The 27,486-nt window shown below is 35.5% G+C and overlaps 1 protein-coding gene across 4 annotated transcripts in view; it reads right to left on the bottom strand.

Moving 5' to 3' along the window:
• Positions 1-27,486, bottom strand: part of LOC150096005 (1-acyl-sn-glycerol-3-phosphate acyltransferase gamma-like) — a 172,751-nt gene that overhangs the window by 46,175 nt on the left and 99,090 nt on the right. For all 4 annotated transcript variants that reach the window (XM_090409114.1, XM_090409113.1, XM_090409112.1 and 1 more), the window contains exons 4-5: positions 17,886-18,047; positions 4,598-4,751 (exon numbers count right to left, since the gene is read on the bottom strand). In XM_090409114.1, the coding sequence (XP_090265240.1) occupies positions 4,598-4,751; positions 17,886-18,047 (316 nt within the window). The remainder of the gene's footprint in view (positions 1-4,597; positions 4,752-17,885; positions 18,048-27,486) is intronic.

The following is a 27,486-nucleotide window of genomic DNA, read 5'->3' as shown; positions in this document are numbered from 1 at the left end:
TCTTGCCTCTTCTCTCCATGTGAATTTGTGCACATTTTTATGTTGGAACATGGTGTTAGTAATAACCAGTCCATGTCCTGAACAGAAATCCAACAGGCATTTGCCATTATTATTAGATTTGCTCTTTTCTGTAAATTTTCCCACTATATTTTTGTATGTCTGACAATCATTTCCTACTCTGCTATTTAGATCCCCAACGAGGACCAGCTTTTCCTTTTTCATTGTGTCAGCTGCTTTCTCTAAATTCACAAAAAATTCCTCCACTTCTACCTTAGTAGAACCTTCTGTGGGACCATAGGCACAAATAAGTCTCATTGTCCAGTTCCCCATTCTGATATTTGCCTACTTGAGACTGCCTGTCATTCAAGAAGATTAGCCTCGTATTTAGGGTTTATTCCATATAAATTTATTCAGCTAGCCTTCCCCCAACATACCACTTTTGCTTATTCTGTGTCTATTTCCAGATTTAATATGCCACTTTCACTGAAAACTGTGCCTAAATAGCTGAAATATTTTACATGTTCTGTAGGCTCACCTACTCCCTATACGGGAACAAAAAGGCGTTAGCTGATTTTTAGCTGAACTGATTCCAAATCCAGCGTGCACACAGGTTTGTGTTGCCTTCCCAGGATATCTCATATGTAACTTAACCTCCTAATTTAATTATTAAAATCATTAAGAGGTTGATTGCGTCTTCACACTCTTCTAACCAAAATAAAAATCTTTAATTTACAAAAAACACATCTATATACAACATCAAAATCAACACAACTTATCTGTGCAAGCACTAATATATTCTTCACATTACATAAATTAACTTATATGATCTTAGTCTCTTGTCTCCTAGAGAACTTATTCCTTCTTGAGGTCACACATGAGAAAGACTAACACAAAACAAAAGTGCTCTTTGAATGCAACATAAGACAAGCAAATTCTTCTTTTATCTTAAAATCAGAGAACACTGAAAAAAAAAAAACATATGTCATCTAAGACACTCCTGTAACTTTGCTTTCTATATGAAAGTAATAGCAAACTTCACTGAAAACTCATCACTTTAGGATGAATTAAATTTGTGTGAAAGTCTCAATATTCTTCTTGAAACCATATCAACAGTTTTTACACTTCATAACCAGCTTTGCCTTCTATATGAAAGTGTCTAAGAATAACTAAAACCTGCCAACAGTTAGAAATCGCATATTGGACTGAGAATCCTAAATAAACAAACTTTACTGGACCCATTCTATATGAACCTGGAAATCACTAAAGTTCCTTTCAGCTTCAACTGAAATGAATCCTATATGGATTAATGACTATAAAAACTTATCTCTTTATAACAAGGATATCATCTCCCAGTCTTCTATTTCTAACTTTTCTTCTAATTTCTGTCCAGTATTCAAATATTGAAGACAGAGTTGCCACAGCTTTCTCCTACTGTGTTCCTTTCCTGCTCCATGGACAGCTGCATGCTTAGCAACATCTGACAGCAATCTTTTTTTCTTCCATGCATGCTCAGAAATGCAACTGAGAAACTTCCACTCAAGCCTACCATTGTGTGCTGCCATTGCTGCATCAGTGCTGGGTTTGAAACAAAGTTCTTTCTTCACAGTGCAGAAAAGTTTAATTATAATTTCATTATGAAACATTTAAGCAAGACTTTTATAGCCAAAAATAAAAATAATACTTTAAAATGCCTTGCTCGCAACATACAACGGGGGGAGTTCTGATAAATATGTAGAACAAAAATGATATTAAATCAACTGATATAACTACAAGAAAGAACATAAGAACATGAGTTACCTTCATAACTCTGCTACTACAGGGTAACTCTGTAGTAGCAGAGTTATGAAGTGAATTAGTGACTTGCGTGAATTAGTAACTCTGCTACTAATTCACGCAAGAAGTAATTTTGATAGAAAACAAAGATTTTAATTAAAAATTGTAATTTCTTATTGATTCATAAAGTATACAGTATAGGGTTATGCATGGAATAGCATATCGGGTAAATGGCCTCCACGGCTTTGCTAGCACATATGCACTCTTTTGTCGAAATTTTCCATGACCGTTTTGCATAAATGTGGCTGAATTTCATTGATACAGCGCTCAACTGACTCCTTCAAGGTGTGGATGGTCATGGGCTTGTTGGCATAAACCTTAGACTTCAAAAAACCCCAAAGAAAAAAGTCCAACGGCATTAAGTCACATGATCTGGGCGGCCAATTCTGATCACCAAAACAGGAAATTAAATGACCAGGAAATAACTCATGCAGTAATTGAATTGTTTCTCAGGCTGTATGGCATGTGGCACCGTCTTGTTGAAACCACATGTCGTCCACATCCATATCTTGCAATTTAGGCACAAAAAAATTGGATTATCATGTCGTGATAGTGAGCACTATTACCTGTTATTGCCTTACCAGCCACATTTTTGAAGAAGAATGGACCAATGATGCCTCCAGCCCAAAATCCTCACCAAATAGTGAAACGTTGTGGATGCATTTGTTTCTCAACAATCACTCGTGGATTTTCTGAACCCCAAATGCGACAATTTTGTCAATTAACGAAGCCATCAAGATGAAAATGAGCCTCATTGCTGAAGATGATTTTGTTCGAAAAATAAACATCCACTTGTTGTTGTTCCATAATCCATTCAATGAACTCTCCTCGCTGTGTGTGGTCAGTAGGCTTCAGTTCTTGAGTCAATTGAACTTTGTAAGCATAAAGATGCAAATCTTTCATGAGAATACGCTGTAGAGAGTTTCTCGAAATGCCCAATTCAAGACCACTGTGCCGAATTGATGTTCTTGGACTCTCAGCAACACTCTCACGAACTGCTTCGATGTTTTCTGTTGAACGACTTGAAGGACGGCCAGAGTGTATAAGATCACTAATTGATCCAGTTTCTTTGAATTTTTTAATTAATCTTTTCACAGTTGAAGTTAAATCACTATTCCAACCATATTTTGTATGAAAATTGCGAACTGTAGCTGCCAAACCTTCATTATTTTTAAAATATTGCTCAACAATGAAAAAGGCGTTGTTCTTTCGTGTAGCGCTCCATTTTTAGTAACCCTGAACTGTCAGCTGTTACACTGTCTTTTTTTTCTTGTTGGCAACACTTTACCACACAAATGGCGCTAAATTTAAATCTTGCATGAATTTTGGGACACCCTTTAGTATGTTCTTTCTAATGGCTATATTAGTTGCTTTAATATAATTTTTGTAAGATCTGCAAGTTGTCCAACTGGATCATGCAGACTACAGAGATGATTATACAAAAAAAGAGCCCAAGTTTGTCTTATGTTTGTTCACAACTGTCAGGAATATCAGAAACAAAAGGTGGGAGAGATTGTTGCCTAAGTGAATAACCTGTGGGCTCAGTCAGAACGTAGAGATCAGTTAGATTGGCTCTTTCGAAGCAGAGACAATAACTGGTATATCGAGGTTTACTGGGTTCACTAAATTGGCTTTCACATGTTCTGAGAACAGTTGGGCACTCTCTTTTAAAGTCTCTCAATTAATAGCCCTTTCCAATGTGGCTGATTATGCTGATAGATTAAGGTTAAAATACAGTTCCAGTGAACTTTCTGTTATAGTCTGTTATAGGAGGAGGTTCAGTATGGTGAATTTTTTAAAAAACATGGCTGCAATGTGGTTAGGACTTTTCAGTAATTTGCTATAAATTAAAGATGCCAAGAAATTATATTCTTGGTTTAATCCTTTATCCAAGGGTAAGCAAACGAAGTTTACACGTGAAGTAACTTCACGACTGGGCTACTTGTATATAGATGCTAATGACTTCACATCACTACATCACTTGCTTTAGTATCCCATAATTCAAAGTACATATCCTTACAGACATGTATAATGCTATGCATTATGGCAAGGGTCACTACCCAGACTGGTTTCAACCTTCATTGAAGTCTCATCAGTGGGAGCCAGACCCAGAAACCAGTCTGGGTAGTGACTCTTCCAATAATGCATAGTGATATGTGCTTTGAATTATGGGATACTAAAGCAAGTAATGTGAAGTCATTAGCCTCTATACAAAGTAGCCCATCATGAAGTTACTTCACATACAACCTTTGTTTCCTTACACTTGGGTAAAATAGGTTGTTATAGTACATATGTTCACTATATTTAGTGAAGATGACTGAAACGCAACTGCATTCAATGTTAATCATACAGTGTGTGAACAATTCTGACAGAAATTTTGATGTGTGCTAATAAATAAAGTTTGCACTTGAGCAAATTTTTGAGATTTAGGTGAATAAGATCAATTTTTGTTAGACGTTCTGACAGCTTGTGATATTACATGAATTTGCTAAAATGGTGTTTGTTATACTGCAGGTCAACTATACATATTTCATTAAGAACATAGTAAAACCTAGAATGCACCCATAAAAAGATTAGCAAGGAAAAACAAATTTTATAATTAAGAGTTATCAGTGTTAATCACACAGTCATGATTTCAATTTCATTTTAATATGAATAAATACATTATAAAATCATTAGAAATGAAACTGAAAATGTTAAATATTCAGAACTAATATTATATATATATATATATGTTAGAAGTAACTTGTTATAAGAAACATACTTTTTCCTTGAAGACACTTAATACTTAAATTAAAGCCTCTTATTCTTGGTAAAAGATGATATTTAAATTCTGGTAGGTTTTTCTGTCTTGCAAATTCAATACTAACTTTATGTTTCTCTGATGTGAATCTTGTTCCCTCTGGAAACAGTAAAATCTACAAAAAAAATATTAGAAGGATTATTGAACTATATACTGAATATCAAAATATCATATATTGAACTTCCTGTGCTGTTTAAAGTTACCTAATTAATGAAAAAGCATTTACATTAAACAGAAAATGTATTCTCCACTATTCTGAGCATGAAACATTTGAAACACAACAAGTTGAAACTTTTCTGAACAAATAAATTATCAAAGTCACGTTGGATATAAATATCTATAAAAGCAAATTTTCAGTCTAGTTCCAAGACCATTCTCAATTAGCAAACAAAGAGACAAAATATAACAGTATAACAACTGAAAATTATAATGTGTGATATATGATGTTCGTTACAAGAAGAGTGCTTGATTTACAACTATTACAATTTAAGGGAGACATAGAATGAATGATTATGAATTAATGAACTAATCATAATCAAGAGTAGTATTGAGTAAGATAACATCACAAAACTGAAAACATTTGTAATTTTTATTCAGATTAGATTTTTTTTTTTTTTTTTTTAATTTCTTAAAAATATTTTTTAGAAATTTTAGTTGCCATCCTATTTCTTCTTCAGAGGAAGTTTCTAGAATTTTTCCTGGAAATATGGTGAGCATCATCAGTTCATAACACTGCTGCAAGTGTTATGAACACTTTTTTTTTACTATTTTTTTTACAAATTTTTGCTAATAATACCAAGTTAATTTTTGTAGTCATTTGTTTTACTTTGTGCAAGATTTATTTAGATTTAAGTAAAACGTATATTTACTTAAAGTATATACTGTTGGTTTGTTACCAATGTGTAGCAGAATATGCAAGCCAAGACAGCTTTGTTAGGTGATTGTATGATTTTGTATAGTTAGAATTTGTGAGATGTATTCGTTGCAAAAGATGAAAAATTTGTGGAAGGAGAATGAATGTGGAGAGAACAAATCATGTGATAATAGAGTAGAGTAGAGTAGATAGAAGATTAAAAAATGCTAATATCGGTGAAAATATTGAAAGTGCAGTGGTGGAAGGTCAGGAGAACATAGAAGACATAGAAGACCTGAATGAAATAGAACGCTTTTAAGTAGTCCTTCACAGGACAAAGTAAGAGATTGAAAGACTAAAAAAAGAGATTTAGTCACACTGAGGATAGAAAACAAGCAAGAGGTCCGAAGTAAAAACATATCGTATGAATAAATGAGAGAGAGAGCGTAAGGAGACAATTTTTTACGGTGATTCTATGATAAGAGGAATACTTCATGAAAGTAAGACAAAAATCTGGTTTCCTTGTTGTGAAAATTAATGACATTAGTGATGCTTTCAGAATGTAGAAAGGCAAGATGAAAGAATTGATTGTTTTAACTGGTACCAATGACCTGAGAGATGGTAAGTATTGTACGAGAGGTATTGCACTGAGTTCAATGGATGGAAGCATTATATAATGCTATGGACTACACTTGAATGGATTCGGAGTTTGGTATCTAGAGAGCTTTTTTCATTGAGGGTATGGAAGTGCAAAGTCAGGAAGACTAAAAAAATCAGGGTGAATGTAGGCAAGTATGAGTTTGAAGGTACCCATAAAGCAAATTTGTGTGAATGAACAAAAAATGTGGAATATAGTCTCAGATAACAATATCGAACGGGATAGTCAATTTGGGATGTAAAGTAAGTCAAGGGCCTAAGGGAATGCTACAGTTTCTATATACAAATGCTAGAAGTATCAGGAATAAGATGGAAGAGTTCTTGGCATTGCTAGCCTTGCCAAAGGTTACAGGCATTAATGAGACCTAGATAACAGCAGATGATGTAGTTACAAGAATAGAACATAACGGGTTTAGTATTTTCAGAGAGGAGAGAGTAGAGAGGACAGGGTGAGATATACTGTTAATGACAACACATGAACTGCAGCCAACAAGCATAGTCAGTCGGGCAAATGGCAGTTCTTTTGAGGCAATCTGGTGCAAGATCGAGGCCAATAGGATAACATAGAAAACTGGTTGCTGCTATAGGCTATGAGGTACCAGGGATAATGTGGAAGATGTGCATCAGCAGATTTTTCCAGATATCAAGAGATCTGGGAGAAGCAATATCAGACTGTATGCTCAAGGTTAAGAGGATAAATTATGAAGGAGTTAGAAGGATGAGTAGTAGAATAGTATATAAGGAGAAAGGTGACCAGGTAGATTAGGAAGGTGAAATCAGATTATGAGAAGAAACTAGCCAAGTAGGAGGAAGAATAACTTTAAGTTCTGATAGTAGAAAGGTGACAGGCAGACAAAATAGTTGAGCTACTGAGTGACCACTTTGCAAGTGTATATCATCCAAGTGAGGATAGTGTTATGGTAGAGGTGGCAGAGTGATGTGAGAACAGAGACTGATGAATTGGAGTTAGGATATTGCAGAATCTCAAAGCAAATACAGCTGATATTAGCTTGCATTTCAAGAGAATGTACAAGGGAACTTGTGATGCCTTTGACTATACTGTTAAGTCTTGGCTCTGGTAAGTCCCAAGGGAGTGAAAGGAGGGAAAAATAATTCTTTTGCTTAAAGGAGGATCTAAGGCTGTGGTAGCAAATTATGGAATAATCTGTATCTCAGTAGTGGTAAAAGTACTGCAAAAGTTGGTCAAAAAGAGAATTCAGGAATGGATGGATAAGAATATACTTTATGCAGGGGTAACATGATTCTGTTCAAGTTAATTCATTAACTTTTTAAAAAGTTTATGCAAACTGGAAAGAACTGGGATGGATATGAAATTGTTAATATGGATACGAGGGTGGCAGATGGACAGATACCAAAATAGCAGAATCCAGGTAAGCAGATAACTAGTGGCATCATCTGCCTTACACTGACTTGTGCTGCAAGGCTCTATGCTTAAACCACTGCTGTTTAATTTGTACACAAATGATATAGGAAATGATATGAAGGAAGATTTCAATAGGCTAACAGTATAGGCAAAACCTAATGGAATATCAATTTATGCATTTTGGGATAAAAATATTACAAGCTGTGTAACACATTAGGGAAATGCACTCTAGGAAATAGATGAAGAGAGGGAAATTGGAGGTAATAGAGTTGAAGTTCATAGGACATATTACTAAGGTAGCTAGCTCACAGGATTATCTGGTTACTGAAGAACACACTAACAAGCTGAGATAAGAGAGTTATCATTCCTCTTCATACACTCTGATACAATCACATCTGGTGATTGATCTGAGTCACTTGAACCCTATGAGAATGATTGAAGGTTTGTGGGGTGCAAAAGTTGGTTGATAGGCAAAAAAAAAGAGGGGATATGATAAAAGCATTTACATTGCTTAAGGGAATTTATAAGATTAATACAGGGCAAATATTTCAGCACTTGACTGAAGGGAAAGGACAATAGTTCATTCCTAGAAATTGGGTAAGAGCATGGTGAGAAAAGGTGTGAGGACTAGATTTTTGCTTTTGAACGGAATAATTTGCTAGAGTCTGAGTGCTTTGTTTCTTAATAGATTCAAAGAAAGGTACGATAGATATTGTGTGGATAGTTTGGATCTCCTACGATGAGTCTTAGGACTCTATGCAATAATACTAGTAATAATGATAATCTCCATTCCTTGTATAAATATCCTTCTCTCTCCTATCCAGTTTACAGAATTCCTCAATTGCACAATAACCTTTCTTATTATGGATAAATACATCTAATTCCACGATTCTGATAAATCAAGTCCTGGCAGTCATGTCATATACTAGATACAGGATAAAGTTTTATATAGAACTGATTTTTATTAGAAAGATTGCAAATAAAACTGTGAAATCTACATCATCATCCTAACCTTAACAAAAATGCTCAATCATTCAAGGAATAATACACTATCTACCAATAATTGTCTGGACACTTTCAGCAATTTACAACTGATACCAGTGGGCAAACACTAATATCAGGTATGTCCACCTTTGGGTTTGATCACCTCCTGCACCCTTTGAAGGAGGCTTTCTACCAATGTGCAGCAGACATCAGATGGAATTTGTCTCCATTCCTCCATCAAAGCAGCACTGAGTTCAGCAACATGAGGACATGCTGCTCTGGACCTCAATTGCCACCCCAATTCAACCCACAGGTATCCAACGGGATTGAGGTCAGAACTCTGCACAGGCCAGGGTAGTCGTTTAACAGCCATTTCTTCATATACCATTCCATAACAATTGCAGCTCTGTGGCATGAGACCTTGTTATCTTGATAGTAACATGGGTCCATTCCATAAAAATTTCACAGTGTAGGCAGCACCTGATTATCCAGAATATCAACATACTGAGCTGCCTTCATGAAACCATGGACAACAACCAGTGTTCCCACTCCAAACTAGCAGACTGCACCCCACACCATTATTCCTCCATTAACAAACTTTACTGTGGGTACAACACATACACTGTGGTAACAAGCATTCACCAGGCTGCTCCCCCCCCCCCCCCCACACCCTGCCATCAGACTGGAAACAGGTGAACCTCGATTCATTGCTCCAGAGTACCATTTTTCACTGCTGTCCGGTTCACATGCTCTTTGCACCAGACGAGTCATCTTGTTCAATGTTGTGATGTTCAGCTTGTGTGCTGCTGTCCATGGAAACCAGTAAATGGAGTTCTTTTCGTACAGTATTAGTGCTCATCATGGTGTTACTGGCACTCTAGAACTCATCACGGATGGCCTGTGCCGATTGTAGCTGGTTTTTGCGTGCCACCCATTTTAACACTCTCCTGTCCCTGTCAGTCATTTTCGGCAGCTGCCCTGGGTATTTTCCTGCACTAGTGATGCCAGAACATCTCTATTTGTTGATCACATCACCAACCATTGATTGTGGATGCTCCAGTTGAGTAGCAATGGCATTGGTGGCATGTATGGACATGCCGCCAATGAGGTATCATCTTGACAGACCAAGATGATACCTCTCTCAAAGTCATCGAGTTCATGTCGTGTTGCCATACCACCTGAATTCAACTGCTATGATGAAATACTGATTCCTACTATCTGTACACTGGTTTTCATGTTATTAACAAACCTGGAATGTTCCATAATTTCAAATAACAGGGATGTCTGGACAATTACTGGTAGATTGTGTGTGTGTGTGTGTGTGTGTGTGTGTGTGTGTGTGTGTGTGTGTGTGTGTGTGTGTGTGTGTGTGTGCATGCGTGTGGCTTTTGAATATTATTAATTCCTTTCCTTGTGCTATTGTGTTAATTTTATGAAAGTTTATGGGGCAAAAGTATCTCTAAAGCAATTCAAACATTTGCAATTTTGAGAAGTTATCAATAAGTAACAAATCTTTGCAAGCCACTAATATGATAATTAGTTCACTACTATCTACAACAAGGAAAAAGAAAAAGAAGCAACTGTATGACAAACCTACAAAAAGGTCATCAACCATACAATATAGAGCAGCTAAGATAGTTGTGCGAAACAGCATTATATAAAATAGCCATCAAGCCTTTTGTGGATGAGATTTATATAGAAACTGTTAAGATAACATAATGCAACAGAACATTGTGGTGAAGTAACCAATTCCATATGTGCGTCACTTTTTTTTTTATAAACCTCTTTCCCTAAACACATAAGTAATAGCATTGACCAGATAGTGTGGTTGGTAGGAATGAATTCTTGATGCACTGCTGTTTATTAGTTAAAAACAGTGCTTGAAAAACTGGAACTATATATGGATTTATCTGGCTATAGTGATGGACTTTTCTCGATGATGGCCATTTATAACATTTCAAAAGGTTTCTGAAACAGCTTTACCAAGTTTAAATTAAAACATGATGCAAACAAATTGCAGACTATGGTAAACAACCAAGCAATTAAACTGCATTTACATGAAAATGCTTAAGCAATATACATTTTTCTGTCTATCCAGGAATGTTTGGATAGCACCTTGTATTTAATAAAGGTTTTCAACTATACCAACAAACTTCAGAACCCTCAACTGATGATTAAACCATTAGTAAGATGATCAAAAATAAACTACTTGGTACATGCGGATACATGTTCTGAATATATAAATCTGATACATGCTCCACTACTAAATCTCAAACAGACTGGGCCTCTTAACCATTTTTATTTCATTTGTCAGCACTAACACAATGCATCATAAAAATAAGTCACAACATAAGTCAGTAATGGAAAAATCAAAATAAAACTGCCAACATCAGCAATTCTAAAATTCCAATCCACATTGAGAGGTTGCCAAACTGCAAGATAGACATAAGCAAATGCTGTATGCACACTAATGAAAGGATGGCTTCCAATTATTATGATTGTCAGTCATAGTTTTGGACCTCATTTTAGCAGTGCTATTTACAAGACATTCATCTTTAATGAAAATACAGTACCACTTTTTACCACAATAAGCATCATATCCTGTACCTGGAACAGAACATGGAAATCTTATCTAATCCTTGGCAGAATACAAAAAATGCAGATCATCTGCAGTAGTTCTTTCTGCTTTTATTTATGTATTTTATGTATTTTTATGTATTTATTTATTTATATTTTATTTATTAATCTTATGTAAAGATCTGGAGAGTTGTGATCTTATGACAGCCATTTGATTTTTTCATGTTTTAAGCAATCATAAAATTATGATTCAAGCAAATTTTGAAAACATTGCTGGTTCCTTTGTATTAATCTTCTGTAATACAGTACTGTACTGTACATTTTCAGAAGAAAAAAAAAGAGAGTTGAACTTGCAATGGTGTCATGAATAATAATGCATAATGACTTAAAAATAAATCCTTCAACACCTTTCATCTCAAAACTAAGTAGGTACCTGTAAGTACTTGCACTTACAGGTAGTGAGAGTATGGCAAATATCTTCCACCACATGTTCCTAACCCTAATTGGACTACCGAAAAAGTGCAATTTCTAGGGTTGATTTTTCTGAGTTACAGCTGTGCAAAACTAATGTATCTAGACCTATCAGTAACTCTGCAGCATCATGAAGATTTTGGAAAAGTTGTTCACAGCTCATATACAGAAATGGGTTGACAGAGAATCTATACTTTACAATAAACAGCATGAGTTTATCAAGGGAAAGTCATGTTTGAGCAACCTGCTCATATCTTATAATAATGTTATGATTGAGTTAGACAAAAGCAATAGACAGACCACAATACTTTGCTCTAGATTTTACTAAAGTCTTTGGCAGGATACAGCAAAAGGATGTTATATAAGATCCAGGATATGAGAATTGGATTATGAACTATTACCTTGGATAAGAGGCGGGCTGAATGACAGTGGCATGTGGGAGGTGTTAGTCTGCAAGATTTAATGTGACCAGTGCTATATCTTTCCCAGGGAAAAGTCTTTGGTCAACTATTATTCTATCTTTACATTAATGACAATGGGAAGGATTTGACAAGAGACAGCTGTTTGCTGATGATGCAAAGATAAGCAACGGAATCAGGAATGAAACTGACATGTGAAAATGGCTGTCAGTTCAATGTTAGTAAATGTAAAATTATGCACTTTGGTGTGATGAGATATATAGTAGTGTATTATATTGATGGGATTGTACTAGAAGAAATTGATCATGCTAGGGATGGAGTTTTAGTAGATGGGGGGGGGGGGGTCAAAGTTCAGAGGCCATTATAGCAAAGATTGCAAATGTGACTCAGAGATTAACTGTAATGCTGAAATGAACATTGGCACGTAAGAATAAGGAAGTCATTTTGCCTCTTTGAAAGGCATTAATGCAAGTTCAGCTGGACTACTCTGAGCAGATCTGGTTCCAAGGTAATGCAAATACAGCAGAGGATTCAAAGGAGAGTGGTAAAGATGACATAGGATTTTGAGAACAAATTGAGTATTTGTGGACTGCAGACACTAACAAACAGGAGAAAGAGAAGTGATATAATAGAGACTTTCAAACTTCTAAAATGACATATGAAAATTTTCATTTTATGGGAGGTGGAGAGAGGACATCCATGAAAGTTAAGAATGAATGCCTTAGGAGGAAGTGAGTGCAGGTAAGTGAATGAATTCAAGAAAAGGTATGGCGGCTGTTCAGAATGTTAAGTGGCCTCTGAGGGAGGATGAGTTCCTGACTCCCTGATAATAATAAAAAACCTGAGTCAATCTTTGCTTGTTTCAGAGATTGACTAATTTGGGAACTAACTGAAAGATGTTGAAAAGTTCATCTAGTTGTCAACAAAAATCAAATCAAAGACAGACGTCCATTATTATTAATGTATAATACAACACATGGTTTTCATGTCACTTTACTTGGGCTCTTCCATACAGAGAATGGACTGTGCCTAGACGACTGAGTATAGTGACATGAAAAACCACATACGGGGAGATTGTACTCCTGGTGTAGGAGATATTCTGATGAGCCTCACCCCACACTACATGCCCTTGTTATGTAATTTTCTTACTTTAATACCAATAAAAAAAATTACCATTAAAAATGCAATATTCTGGATCAAAAAAATCTATAATAAAACACAAAAATATAACCGAAAATTAGATTAAAAAAATGGACTGATGTAGTATGAAAAAGTCCCATATTTGTTTTCTAGAGCAAGGTTTATGGCAGGTTCACACCTTTTCAAGGTAGGATTCACATAAAACACTTATGCTTTTATGGCCTTACATAATGAAAAGGTCCCTTAACTGGTGGCCTCAACATCTCAACTAACCGAACTGACTTCTCCTTTTGTGATAAAAAGTCGTACATAGGAATTCATCAGATCTCACATACCATGTCAGAATGCTCAACCAATCTAAACTCTTTTATGTAAGTTACTCTGAGGTTTTAAATTTCTTTGACACACTTTGTTGTGTTTGTTTGTTGATTTTATCACTATGGCTACAGTGAGAATGATTATTTCTCTCTAATGCATAATTTTCTGCAGTGTAATTATTCAAACAATGAAATCATCTTTCTTGGAAACTTCAATGTTTACAACTCAAAAACTGGCTTTCTTTTTTTCTAACTCCACTGATCAAGCTAGAGGAGATGAAGTATTTTCTGCCAGTTATGTAGTTCATTTGGTATGAACAATATCCTTTTGTTGAAGAGGTGTCGAGTTCAAATCCAATCAGGATATAAGAAACTTCTTTAAGATTTTATTGAGTGATGATACACTGCTTGGAAAGAGGTTAACAAACACCCCATGGGCAAGGTGCATTGTGCCATGTAATGAGTTATGTGTTCTGTCAGTATAAATTGCAGGAATATGATGCTCCCAAGTCAGTGCAACTGTGTCTGGGTGAAATGGCTGTGAGAAGGGAATTGACAGAGTTTGAAAGAGGCATTCTGATAGGATGTTGCAAACCTATCTGCTCAGCAAATTGTTGACAAATTTGACCATCCCAGGTCAACAATCAGCAATACCATACTGATATGGAAGTACAGGGAGTCAACTGCAAGTGCTACCTGCAGTGGATGACCCACCATACTCACTCAACATGACCATAGGTTGCTATGAAGGATAATATATAAAAACCACCATTGGCCAACATGTTGAATGCAGAGTTCTGGGCATCAACTAGAACACGAATCTGCACAAAAACATTTAGAACCGAGGCCAACAACTTGGATTCCATGGTGGGACTGTAATATGCAAGTTCCACATTACCCAGACCAACATGCAGTGGTGCAAAGAATGTGTGCAGTGGGATGTGGAAGCTAGGAAAGCTGTGGAGTGCAAATCATGCTACACCTTCTACAAAGCAGATGGATGGTATGGTGGATACTCGGTGAATGTCTCTTACCAATCTCTTAACCCTAACTATGAAATTTGAAGCTGGTGGTGATGGCATGGTCCTGTTTTTCTTGATTTGGCCTCTGACCTCTGTTTGTGGTGCCATGAACACTGAACTCCAAGCGGTATCTGAACATTCTGGACAATGCAATGCTTCCTACTTTGTGGCATTTCTACAGAACTAATCATTGTCTCTTTCGGTAAGACAATGCACCACGTCATAAGGCTGCTGCTATAACTCTGTGGTTTGTGGATACGAACATCACCATACTTGACTGGCCTACACATAGCCCTAATCTCAACCCTGTTGAGCATCTTGGGATGAACTGGAGATTTGGGTGAAGTTAAGGGATGTCTGTCCCACATCAGTCTAGGACCTCATCATATGCCAACAGGAAGTATGGTTCAAAATTCTCATTGAATTTTGCAGTGGAACTGCAATGAAAGGAGGGAAGTCCTACATCTTATTAAGGTGGCACATGGCTGTTTGTTCCTCACACTATGGTGTCTGTTGACTTCTTTCCAAGCAGTGTAGTTACAGTCTCATAAAGATTGTTAAATGAGATTGGTGACAGAACAGTGGTAGAAAATATTCCAGAGAAATATAGTCAGGATTAATACTTCAGGTTGAAAAAACGCAACCAGAAACTTGAAATGAGGAAAGTCAGCTGGAGTAATGCTATCAGACCAAAATTGCTCAAACTTAGAGGTATAAAAATTTTACAGCAGTTATGCTATATTATTCAGAGAAACTGATTATTATTATTATAATTATTACGTGACACCTCCAAGGAGTGACTGAAGGAAGGTACCTACTCTACAATTCTCCATCTCCACCAACTACAACAAACCACAACTACAATCATCATCTGCACCACCACTAGTATTTTCAAAGGCAATCACAAACCTCCATGCCCATGGCAGTATTCGAACCCACAGCCTTTTGGCTGGAGAGCTGATATGCTAACCACTCAGCCAACCAGGCCAGCACCGATAAGGTAGAAAGAAATTAGCATTCGCAGTACCCATAAATAAAAAGGTAAATAAACCTAGATGTGAGAATGCAGAGGAACTTGCTGGGTATTTCAGTTAAGATTTATGTAAACAATATTTGAGAAAAGGATATGGAAAATTATGGAAGAAACAAACTGAGCTCAGCCAAAATATAGGAATGTCAGGATTAGATTTTTCACCTTAAACCAAATGAATTAAGACTTCATGATCTGGTAAAGCTATATAATTTTTGCCACCTTATTATATGGTAAAGCCATATAATAAGGTGGCAAAGAAAGCCTATTCAAAGCAGTGTAAATGACACATTATATAGAGTAATATATAGTTTATACTTAAGCTGAAAGTCAGCAGGTAGAATTGAAAGAGGTATGAGAAGATGGTTTGATGTAAACTCAGCTGCATGGCAAGGGTGTTTGCTATCCCCAATGTTATTTATAATGTATATAGATCACATTATGAAGCACATTAAACCTGACATCAAAATCAGAAATATTCAACTCATCTCTTTATTAAATGCAGGTGATATTATACTCTTAAATAAATCCAGTACAAGTTTCAGGATTCTTTTACTAAAACGAATAATTACTATAACAAATTTAGTATGAAATTCACAATAAAAAGAGACTAGAATACAAATTACATCAACAGCAATTTCAATAGAGAAAAGGTATAAAACAAGTAAAATATTTCAGCTATTTAAAGGCACAATTTTTAGTGAGGATGGCATACTAAATTTGGAAAAGATAAGAAAATAAGCAAATCTGGTATGGTTGAAGTGAGATGAATAAATTTATATGGAATAAGAGAAATTCTTTATATAAACATAAAGACATATATAAATATACTTGGGCAGCAAAGGGATGGAAATCAATATTAGATTACTTTATCTTAAATGAAAAGACATCAAAGTTCTCTTTAGATGTTAGAGTGCACAGAGAATACGAAATAAGTAGTGATCACTTCCTCATTAAAATAAAATTTTGACTTTGAAAAAGCATTTGAATGTTAAAAGAAGTATTTTATTTAACATATTAAAAGAAAAACAAGTACCAAATAATATTCTAGAAGCTATCATAAGTATATATGAAAATAATCAAATACAAATAAGACTAAATTATGAACTATCACATCCGAGAGAGATAAACCAAGGAGTCCGACAGGGATGTCCCCTTTCAGCAACTCTTTTTAATATTTATCTAAATGAAATAATAATAAAATGGAATAAAAATTCCCATTAAGGTATTAAACTTTCTCCTGGATTGTATGATTACATATGAAAATGAAAAAGCTATAAACCTAAAAATTGCAAAATATTTAAATATAATAGTTGTAATTAACTCTATATTTAAACCTAACCTAGTTCAAAAACAAACCAGACTAAAAGTATACAATCCAGTCCTATTGTATGGAAGTGAAATCTGAACAATAAAAACTAAGATTAATAACAGCGGAAATAAAGTTTATGACAAAAACCGCAAAATATACTCTAATCGATCACAAAAGAAATGAAGAAATTTTGAAAGAATTAAACCAGGAATCAGTAATAGAAAAAATTAAAAAATATAAACATAAATGGATGGAACATGTTAAAAGAATGAAAACAGAAAGATTACCAAAACAAGCATTAAATTACAAACCACTATTAAAAAGAAAACCAGGATATCCTCTAAAGAGATTCAACGATGACTTCTAAGGCTGGAACAGGCCATTTAGGCCTAAATCCTTGATAAGCAAGATGAAAAGAGAAATTAGCCAAAACACAAAAAACTGGGGAATACAGAAGACGCTATTCAAGCCAATTTTAACTTATGGATATGAGAGGTAGGTTAGACATAAAACATGTGAAAAGATGGCATTGTTAGCATTCAAGAATTTGTGTGTGTGAACAGAGTTAGTCTAAGGTGGTAGGGGTTGTTTAAACAGGTCTGATGTCAGGACTGCAAGAAAGATCCAGAGGAAGATCTAGATGTATGCAATTAGGAGTGCCTAAGAAGAGTGAAATGCAAAACATGACAATACTGGAATCCTGACAAATACCAGATCAATTTATAAAAAAACTAGATGGTTTGCAATAGTGGTCCAAACAAAAGTTGTCCTTACTTTTGTTTGGACTCTCACAAAAGTAAGGACCACTGCATCAGGAATTTGATGACTGTTTAATATTAATATTTTAATATTAAAAAGAAAAGCTTTCATTGAAGTAAGTCTACTCTCCTTCCACAGTTCAAGTGGAAGAATTTTAATACTTTCCTGCAACTAAAGACATCTGAAATTAATACAACTAGCACTTCCTATATATATGTAGTCAAATAATTTGTACACATTAATCTTTGTTTGATTCTTTATAATGTTATATCATTGTTTATAAGATTTTTCATGTGAATTTTTTTTGCAAAAACAGAATTATACCAGAATTGGATCTTTGTAAGTACACAATTCAGAAAGCCTTTCTCCAATTATGAGGGAATCTTGTTGAAAGTCACGTTCTAAAAATATCATTTCTCCAAATATCCATCCCCATCCAACTACAGGAAGCCATTTCAGAGAACGCTTAGCAAATGTTTTGGCATTCTGCAAAAGGGAAAAAAATGTGCAAACAAATTAATGAATGAAAACATTCTTTAGATTTATATGAACATATGGTAGCAATTTATTTATTGAATGAATTTATTAACATTTACAAGGTTGTTTTATGGTTTTTTCTAAGCTATGGGCTCTTTTTTATTCTTCACAGGCGCATGCATTTGCATTTATTCACTTCTATTTTATCATGGTGTCAGGATTGTGGTGTGTGGCAGAATGAAGGGAGAAGTACCGGAAGTGGGTAGGAGGAATGACAGGATCATGCGAAAGAAGCTGGGACTTGGAGAAGAGCAAGTGGTCGTTTTATCTGTATATGCCCCGCAAGTTGGCTGTACAGCAGAGGAGAAAGATGAGTTCTGGAATGTGCTAGATGAAGAAATGAGGGAACTGGAAGAAAACGAGATCGTCGGAGGATACTTGAATGGACACAGGAAGGAGAGAGGATAGTGGACTTCGCAGTAGTATTTGATCTGGCAATTGTGAGCTCGTTTTTCTACAAGAGGGAAGACTTGATAACATTTAGAAGTGGTAACAACAGTTCACAGATTGACTACATTTTGACTAGAAGAAAAACATCTTAAGGAAGTGACAAATTGTAAGGTAATCCCAACAGATCAAGTGGTGCAGCACTGTGCACAGACTTTAAAATAAGGTCGAAGATAAGAACCTTGGGATGAAGACAATTAAGTGGTTTCACTTAAAAGAAGAGAGTGTGAGGAACCATTTTAGGGAGAGGGTGTTAGAGAGGATTTCAGATAGACTAGAAAGTGTACAAGATTGGTGGAGACGTAATTCAAAAGCAATTCTGAGCTGTGCAATCTAGGTGCTTGGTGAAACATCTGGAAAGATTAGAGAGCAGGAGGGCTGGTAGTGGAATAATAATGTACAAGAAGCAGTGATGACTAAGAGGAAGACAAAGCAGAAGTGGGATGAATCAAGAGTGAAAGCGATAAGCCAAGAGAGTTGTTACGCAGGCGAAGACCATGGCATATCAAGATCTTTATGATCAATTAGAAACAAAGGAAGGACAGAGAAAAATTTATCGATTAGCAAAATGTACAAATAAGGCATCAAAGAAGATGGGCAACCTTATGGTGCAGAACATCAGTAGAGTGGAAGTGAAGGAGGCCATGAAGAGGATGAAGAATAGAAAATCAGTGGGTCCTGACAGGATCCCGGTGGAGGCATGGAAGGCACTGGGGGAAGAGGGAATTGAACTGCTGTGGGACCTGTTCAGAAAAGTTTGCCAACAGGAAAATATATCATATTAGAGGGAAAGTACTCTTGTCCCCATCTACAAGGGTAAAGGGGATGCACAAGACTAAGAATTAGAGGAATAAAGTTGATGCCCCACACAATGAAAATCCTAGAAAGGGTTCTTGATAAAAGATCGAGAAAGGAGGTGAAGGTTGCAAAGGAACAATTTGGCTTCATGCCTGGTTGACCAGCTATGACGTATGCTATGGAAACTAAGGAAAAATAACATCAACAGGATGGACGTAGCAGAGATGAGAATGCTTAGGTGGTTGTGTGGTGTGACCAGAAAGGATTGTCTGAGAAATGACTATGTGTGGGAAACGGCGAAAGTTATGAACTTAGGAGCAAAGATACAGAAGACAAGGTTGAGATGGTTTAGTCATGTGATGAGGAGGGAGGACAAATATGTCGGAAGAAAGGTCATGCAGATGGATGTGCAGGGGAGGAGGACTTGAGGATGAAGAACTTGGATGTGGTTACAGCCCAAGGCGGGGGGGGGGGGGATATGTGAAGGAGACTCACCCAAAACAGCAACTTCATTTAAGTGGGACAAGCTGTAGCAGAAGAAGATCTTCTCTAGTGATGTAGCATATCTATTTTCATTTGTATGTAGTACAGTGTTTAGTTGGTGAGGGGAACTGTCATTACTATAATTTTATTTGTAGGTGTGTTTTATTTTCATAGAGCTGAAGATATCTATATTTTATTGTCAGTTCATCCTCCTCTTAAAATTAAAATAATGTCAAAGCACTTTTGCTATCCCCTTTATTAGTGTATTGTAATGCATCTAACATGCATTCCTGTTTTCCCCTCTCCTTATATGCTACATGTGCGAGTTATTATAAGCCAACTAACTGAATATTCCATTATATTTCAGTTTCTTTTAGTGTGGTTTATATATGAAAGATGAGTAAACATTCCATTTATATGAAGCTAATGGCCTGCCTGGACTATCACAGAGACTTAGCAACACTATATATCAAACTGAATGACTGCTGTAATTATCAAAATGTTCTAAATGAAGCCTAATGATAAAGAAAATTCACTATAGCAAACTATTTCCTTTCATAAAGGATGGTTTAGTTTTGATACAGTATCTGCAGTCTTGCTCACTATGGGCTTAGGATGCAGCATGTATAAAAACACCAAAGCCTTCTACAAACTGATATAACAGATGTTGAATACAATAGAGCACTGAATGTGGAAATATCCAGACATCTTAGCAACTATACAGAAGTTAGTGAATTGGGATAACTGATGCACTTTTTTTTGTAGAATTTCAATTTAATATAATTTAGTACAAGCTCAGAGGCCTCATAATGTAGTTGCTACACTAGGTGTGATACTTCACTAAAACTTCTAATCATAAATTATGTGCAGCCTGGATGAAAATCAAGTATTCTGCTTTGTGTTTTTTAAAGGGTTGATGGTAAAACAGACACCACTCCTTCCTAAGTAGGGGGGAAAAAAAGAGACAGAAACTTTACACTTTGGCACGCTGGTGCCAAGCTGAAAAGATGCATTTTGAAGAATATGTGCAGAATTGCCAACTTGAAAGAGTAGATCCCACTAACCTGGAAGGTTTAAAATAAGATTTTATATAAATAAAAAAATAAAAAACTTGTTTCTGCTAAGACTAAAAGGTGAGTATACTTTTAGTATACTCACCTTCAAAGCTGTGTAATGCTTTTTTGTTCAAGGAAACCAAGTTTTTAAATATATAACCATCTCTAATGAATGTTTTTAGACTTTCAGTAAAATTATGATCTAATATACACCAATTTACAAAAGCCAGAATGTGTCTTAAAAAATTGCTCTTCATAAACCATGAAATATGAGTTAAAATGTTTTCTAAGATCTTGCACAGAGCTGTTAGATGATAATTCATTGGAAATTTTTGAATCCTTGCCTGGCTTTTGAATGTAATAATAATTGTCCTATGCAGGGAAAATCTGAAAATTTATCCTCATAGAAAATTCTGTTACAAGAGACGAGAAGTTGCTCCATGGAAAATGGTGATAGATGTCTGACCATTTCATAATGAATGTCATCTGGTCCTGCAGTATTTGCTTAACAGTGGAGTAAAGCAGCTTCTACTATCACTGTAAATCACAATTTACAGTGATAGTAGAAGGATAAAAACACTATAAAGGGATAAAAGAACCAGAACAACCATATAGCATTAATAGAACAGTCAAGAAATCCTCAGGACAGGTACGGCTTAGAAGAGCTAAGGATAGCTCCGTAACAGGCCACTAAGCCTAACACGTGAAGGGAAGAAGAACAGTCAAGAAAGCTGGTTTAGAATCTCACTCTACTGGGAGATGGGAAATCAAGTTCTGTTGGGTGAACACATATTGGGGTAGCAGGAAATGAGAGAGTGGATCAGTTTGCTAAAGAAGCGGCTAGAAACAAGTTACCAAAAGTACTCGAAATCTGCTATAAAAACTCTTGCAGAAGAAAGAAGCCTAGACTTTGGGGAAGAAGAATGGAAAATATCAAAAAACTAATCAACAACAAAAGAATTCTTTTCTAGTATCAGAAGCAGACTCCAGCTGAAAAAACACATCATTTCTCCAGGTTTAACCACGTTACTAACAGGACATGAAAAACTAAGACACTACTTACACAGATCCCATATCATGGAATCACCATCATGTATTTGTAGTTCACACCTTCAACAGACTGTTGACCACATACTTTATGACTGTCAGCTACTGGACTCCAGATGCCCCTAATGCAACACATCATTACTCCTGGAGACAAGTGGCCAGTGTCAAAACAGAGACTTATCGAAAAGTATTACTCAGAAAACTAATTAAATTTGCCAATAAGATCAACTACCAGTCATTGTAAAGTAACAAATTACTGATATTGTATGAATTATATGGTGTAAATATATGTATATATAAAAATATAAATATGGATGTAAAGGTTCGGAATATGTACATATAAATGTAAAAATATAAATGTAAATATGAATATTGACACAAAATTGGAAAATGTAAATGTTAATCAGTACTTGGAAACTACATGTAATATATGCATTGTATGCAATGGAGCATGTAGGAATAAATTACCTCCTGGTAGGGTTATTATTAGGAGGAAAACACACACACAGATTGATTCATTCACTGTTTAATCTTTGCATTATATATATCACCATATGCAATTTTATTTGTGAATATTTTAATTTTAATTTAGTAACTTTTCTTTTTAAACCTTCTCTGTATACAATATACACCTTTACATCTTTGCATTCCTCGGCCTATGATTGTTTACAATTATGCTAATGACCGTTCTCAGTTTCCACAAGTTTGTAATAGTATCATGTGACTGGCCTAAGAACAGAAAAACAGAAACACCTGGTAAGTTCTGTTCATTCCTGTCTTCCTTCATGCAACAGTTCATGTAATGATGAAACATCACAAAATATATTAGTATTAACTATCAAAAATATAATTTATACAGTTGCTAAGAGATAATTACTTCAGACAACATGTAATGGAAAGTACTTTGGGTGTGCGAGTTCTGGGATGATACTATCAGAGAACTTGACAGTAGTCTGGGTAGCTACATTGCCTCTCATTGGAGATGCATTATGTGGTCATGACCCAGGTAATTGCCAGATATGTGGAATTACACAGCAGGTTATTATGAAAAACTGAAGAATGAACTTGAAGCAGTAAAATGACAGGAGAATCTGTTGGGGAAAGATGTTGGCAGTTTGAGTCAAGGATTTTTGAAGAAAGTGGTATCAGACTATATACCAACTGCGAGGATCATAAACCAGGTAGGAGTTACATGGATGAATAGTATCATTAGGTACATGTTGCAGAGGATACATAAAGAGAAAGGTGATGAAATTCATGAACAGTACAAAGAACAGGCAAGAGAGGTGACCAGTATGGTAAGGAAGGTAAAAGCAGATAAGAGAAGGCTAGCTGAGTAGGCCGAAGAAAATCTCAGAATTCTCGATTCTTTTACTTGTCAAATAGCGGCAAGTAAAAGAAAGAACAACTATGGCAGGATAACTTTAACAGGTGTCAACGGAAGAAAAGGTAACAGAAACCAACAAAATAGTTGAGGGTATACCATCCAGGTGGAGATGCAGTGCCAAGCGTGATATTGAGTGATGCGAGAACAGAGGTGGATGAATTGGAGATGCTTAGGATATTGCACAACCTTAATGCAAATGAAGCTGTATAATTAGATGGAATATTAGTTTGTGTATTATGAGAATGCACAAGGGAAATAAAGCTCTTCTGACCGAACTGTTTAAGTTTTAGCTCTGGGAGGGTGCCTGCCATGGGGGTGAAAAGAAGATAACATATTTCCACTGCATAAAGGAGTCACCACAACAGAGGAAAAGCAAATCATAAACCAATCAATATATCTTGGAAGTGGTGGTTAGGAAGTTGGTAATGTATTGGAGAATTGATAAAAAGCAGAATTCAGAAACATCAGAAATATGATGCTCTATTGGTGGTGGTGGTGGGGGGGGGGGGCATGGTCTGTGAAAGGTAGTTCTTACCTAAGTAATTTTCTCATTTTTCATAATAAAGTGACAACTAAGTTGGATAAAGGAGATAGATACATACACAGTGATTCTGCTAGACTTTGCTAAAGCATTTGACAGGATACAACATGGAACTTTATATAAACTAGAGCATATGCGGTTGGACATGAAAACTGGACATATGGATAAGAGAGGCCTAATAGACAAACATTAAAGAGTAATATTTAGGGGAAATGAATTCAGGAGAAAACAGGTGTCTTGGGGTGTACTACAGGGTCTCTGTACTTAGGTTGCTAATTAATTTGTACATCAATGATATACAGAAACCTGCAGTACACTTTGTATCATTGGCAAACAACTGGATAATTTAGGGAAAATATCCAGTTGTTTGCTGATGATACAAAAATGGGAAGAGTGATATTTAATGAAGATGACATAGAGATACTGCAGGATGACTTAAATAAGCTGACAGTATGGGCAAAGGATAAGCTGCTAGTTTAATGTGGCAAAGTTTAAGGTACAATGCACACTAGGAAGAAGAAATCACAAGCTGCTTACTACATTGATGGAAGTGGCCACAAGAAATTGATGAGACCAGGAATTTTGGGAAACTATGGAAAGGGAGTTGAAATTTAGAAGGCATATTGCAAAACTGGCCAGAACAACTCCACAGATTTATTTGTATGTTGAACAGTGTTAATCAAGAATGAGGAGGTTAGTATTCCTCTTTGCAACACTTGAATAAGGATTACTGCACATAGAACTGGTCACTTGGATTTCTAAGGAATTAGATAGTGGAGAGAATCCAAAGAAAAGCGATTAAGACTGACAGGTCTATGAGGACAGATTAATGCACCCTTTATGATCTGGATGCCTTGCTACAGGAAGAATTAAATAGGTGTGATAGTATCATTAGGTACATGTTGCAGATATTGCAACATGTACCTAAGAATGTACCAACATGTCATAACCATTACTGGTTATGACAGCAACTTTGTACAAAGAATCATAAATAAATACAGCCCCCACATACCATCTGAAGAAATTCATCATGCAACTCTATGTGACCACAACACAACACTGACAGGATTTTAGATTATTTAATCCTAAAATATTCCTACTGACTGTTCACACATGTATCATGTCATATATGCCTATTCCAACTGATAGTTATTAAGTTTATATGCATGCAGCATTACAACCTGTTAATTAGTTCAATATACTGTTAACATAAAAACAAATCCTTAACTTAAACATTCGCCAAGGTTTTTCTTTAGTTGGAATTACTGCCAAAGCTGATTTTGCAGGATTAAAAACCCTACTATCTCTAGAATGTGAAACCAAATAACTTACCTAAATAATGTACTTTCAGTTGAAAGCTTTCGTAAAAGTTCTTCACATCTTACATGATTCTTCATAATTATTTGTATTAGCTAGTGACGAACAATGAGAATTATGAATGCTTTTTTTTTTTTTTTTTTAATGTATACATCCCATCCATAAAGTCATAACTCTATCTATTAGAACTGTAGATGGGCTAAGGATCAGATAATCCTGAAACCTTGCCCTGGAGACCAAACAAGAAAATTTTCTAGCCATTTCACACCTTTAACAAACAAAGTTGTGGTATTTAACTGGACAACAAAATCAGCAACCCGGCTGGCAAATGTAATATATTGAAGTTTAGAACATTTATTCTACTACTGTGCTTGGAAGGAGCATCTTAATGCATGCAACTGATAAAGAATACGTATGACAACCAAAACTGCATTTCAATTTCTTCAGAACTCTTATATCATGTGACATATTGCTGTTTTCTTTTTTCCATAACCATACTGCAATAATACTTCTTTCTGGTGTTTCTAGCTCTTCTATTCACAAATTTTGAGATGGTAGCCTGTTTTGGTCATCATCCTTCCAGAAATTTAGGCCCAGTAATAGCCTAAATCTCTGGAAGTAATTACACATCTTTTCCTAGGTCATCCCCGACTTCTGTCTTCCAACTGGGTGGTATTGGAGAGACATACTCCAAAGTCTCAGTGTGTTTTGGTCTATCCACCATTTCATTAGTCTACCTTTATTTCCCATTCCTTTTGCTCTAATTCATTATCTTCCTGAATCTTCTTTCAAACTGTGTTCATTCTAGATTATCATTTCATTTATATATGTATTTTTTTAAAAATAATTTCTATTACTGCTGATGGTTTAGGTTCTTTTAATATAAAGTAACTATTCTTGTTAATAACCCATTTTTCTGATATTCTGGTGCAAAGATTTTATTTTCCTCTCATTGTTCATGTTTCACTTCCACATAACAATGCTGATTTTGATAAAATATTATGCCTTCTTAGTTAATTACTACTGTTGGCCTTTAATATTCTGTTTACTTTAAAGAACATTTTCTCTTGTTAGCTGTACTTAAATCTAAGCTTACTATTGGTCCCCCCCTTTTTATTTTTTATGACTTGAAAGATTATTAGCTTACAGTACGATTATGGATGGACTTAAGGTTTTTTTAGTTTTTACATAATCTAGAAACCCTGCTATAGAGGCTACACATGGAATTTTAAAGCCATTTTATGCCTCCAATAAGTGGAGCAGCAGTTTCACACTGGGCAAGCATCCACACTTATGAGAGGACTTGAATTTCTAGCCTGTGGACCAAAGAATAGATATGCTATCAACTTAGCCAATTAGGCTAGTCAGTTACTTGATCATCTGCAAGGACCAAATAGAGGTTGTCAGAATCATGGGAATATAGCAAGGATTTGTATCTAACTTTTGAAGATCAGAAAAAAGGCCTATTACAAGGTGCCAAAAGAATTGCAGTTATATGGTTAAATGGGATTATATCAAGCAATACATAGTCTATATTTTAGTGGTAAGTCAGCAGTTGGAAATGAAGATACAGAAGATGGTTTGGTTTAAAATCAGGTATACAACAGGGATGCACATTGTCTCCACTGTTATTCATCATTTATATGAATCACATTATAAAGGAAAGTGGCATTAAACCTGATATAAAAGTTGTAGATGTTAACGTCATCTGCATAATGTTATACTCCTAAATAAATCAAGTATAACTCTGCAATATTCCCTGACTAAACTGAATGACTATTGTAATAAATTTGGTGTGAAAATCAGACGTTAAAAGACAATGAAAATAGGCACAAACATTGAAAACATCAACTGCTTCCTGAATGGAGGAAGCTACAGAACAAATAAAACATTTCAACTATTTAGGCACAATTGTTAGTGAAGGTGGTAAATTAAATGTGGAAATAGACAACAGAATTAGTAAAGCTAGTATGGTAGGAAGTGAGCTAAATAAATTTATATGGAATAAGAAAGAAATTAGTCAAAACGTTAAATTAGCTGTATATAAGACTGTGTTCAAATCAATTGTAACATATGCATCTAAGAGTTGAAATAAAGAAAAATGTTTAATCAACCCAGCCATGCTGACTGAACACTTGGCATGCCGGTCCCAAGCCCTGATAAATGGGGAGGATTGAGCACAGTTCTAGCAAACCCAGTCTCAGAAAAAAAAATTTTGCTATGCAAACTTTTCAAAATGTGATACTAGACGAAGAAAATAGAATACGAACTGCCACGAACATGAGGCACCTCTGTGGAAGCAGAGGTGCGGAA

This window comes from Typopeltis vanoorti, chromosome 19 (genome assembly GCF_054136105.1).
Source record: "Typopeltis vanoorti isolate ZY-2024b chromosome 19, IOZ_Tvanoo_1.0, whole genome shotgun sequence".
NCBI classification, from domain to species: domain Eukaryota; kingdom Metazoa; phylum Arthropoda; class Arachnida; order Uropygi; family Thelyphonidae; genus Typopeltis; species Typopeltis vanoorti.
Note: the sequence above shows the minus strand (reverse complement) of the source record. Positions and strands in the feature narration are given on the sequence as shown.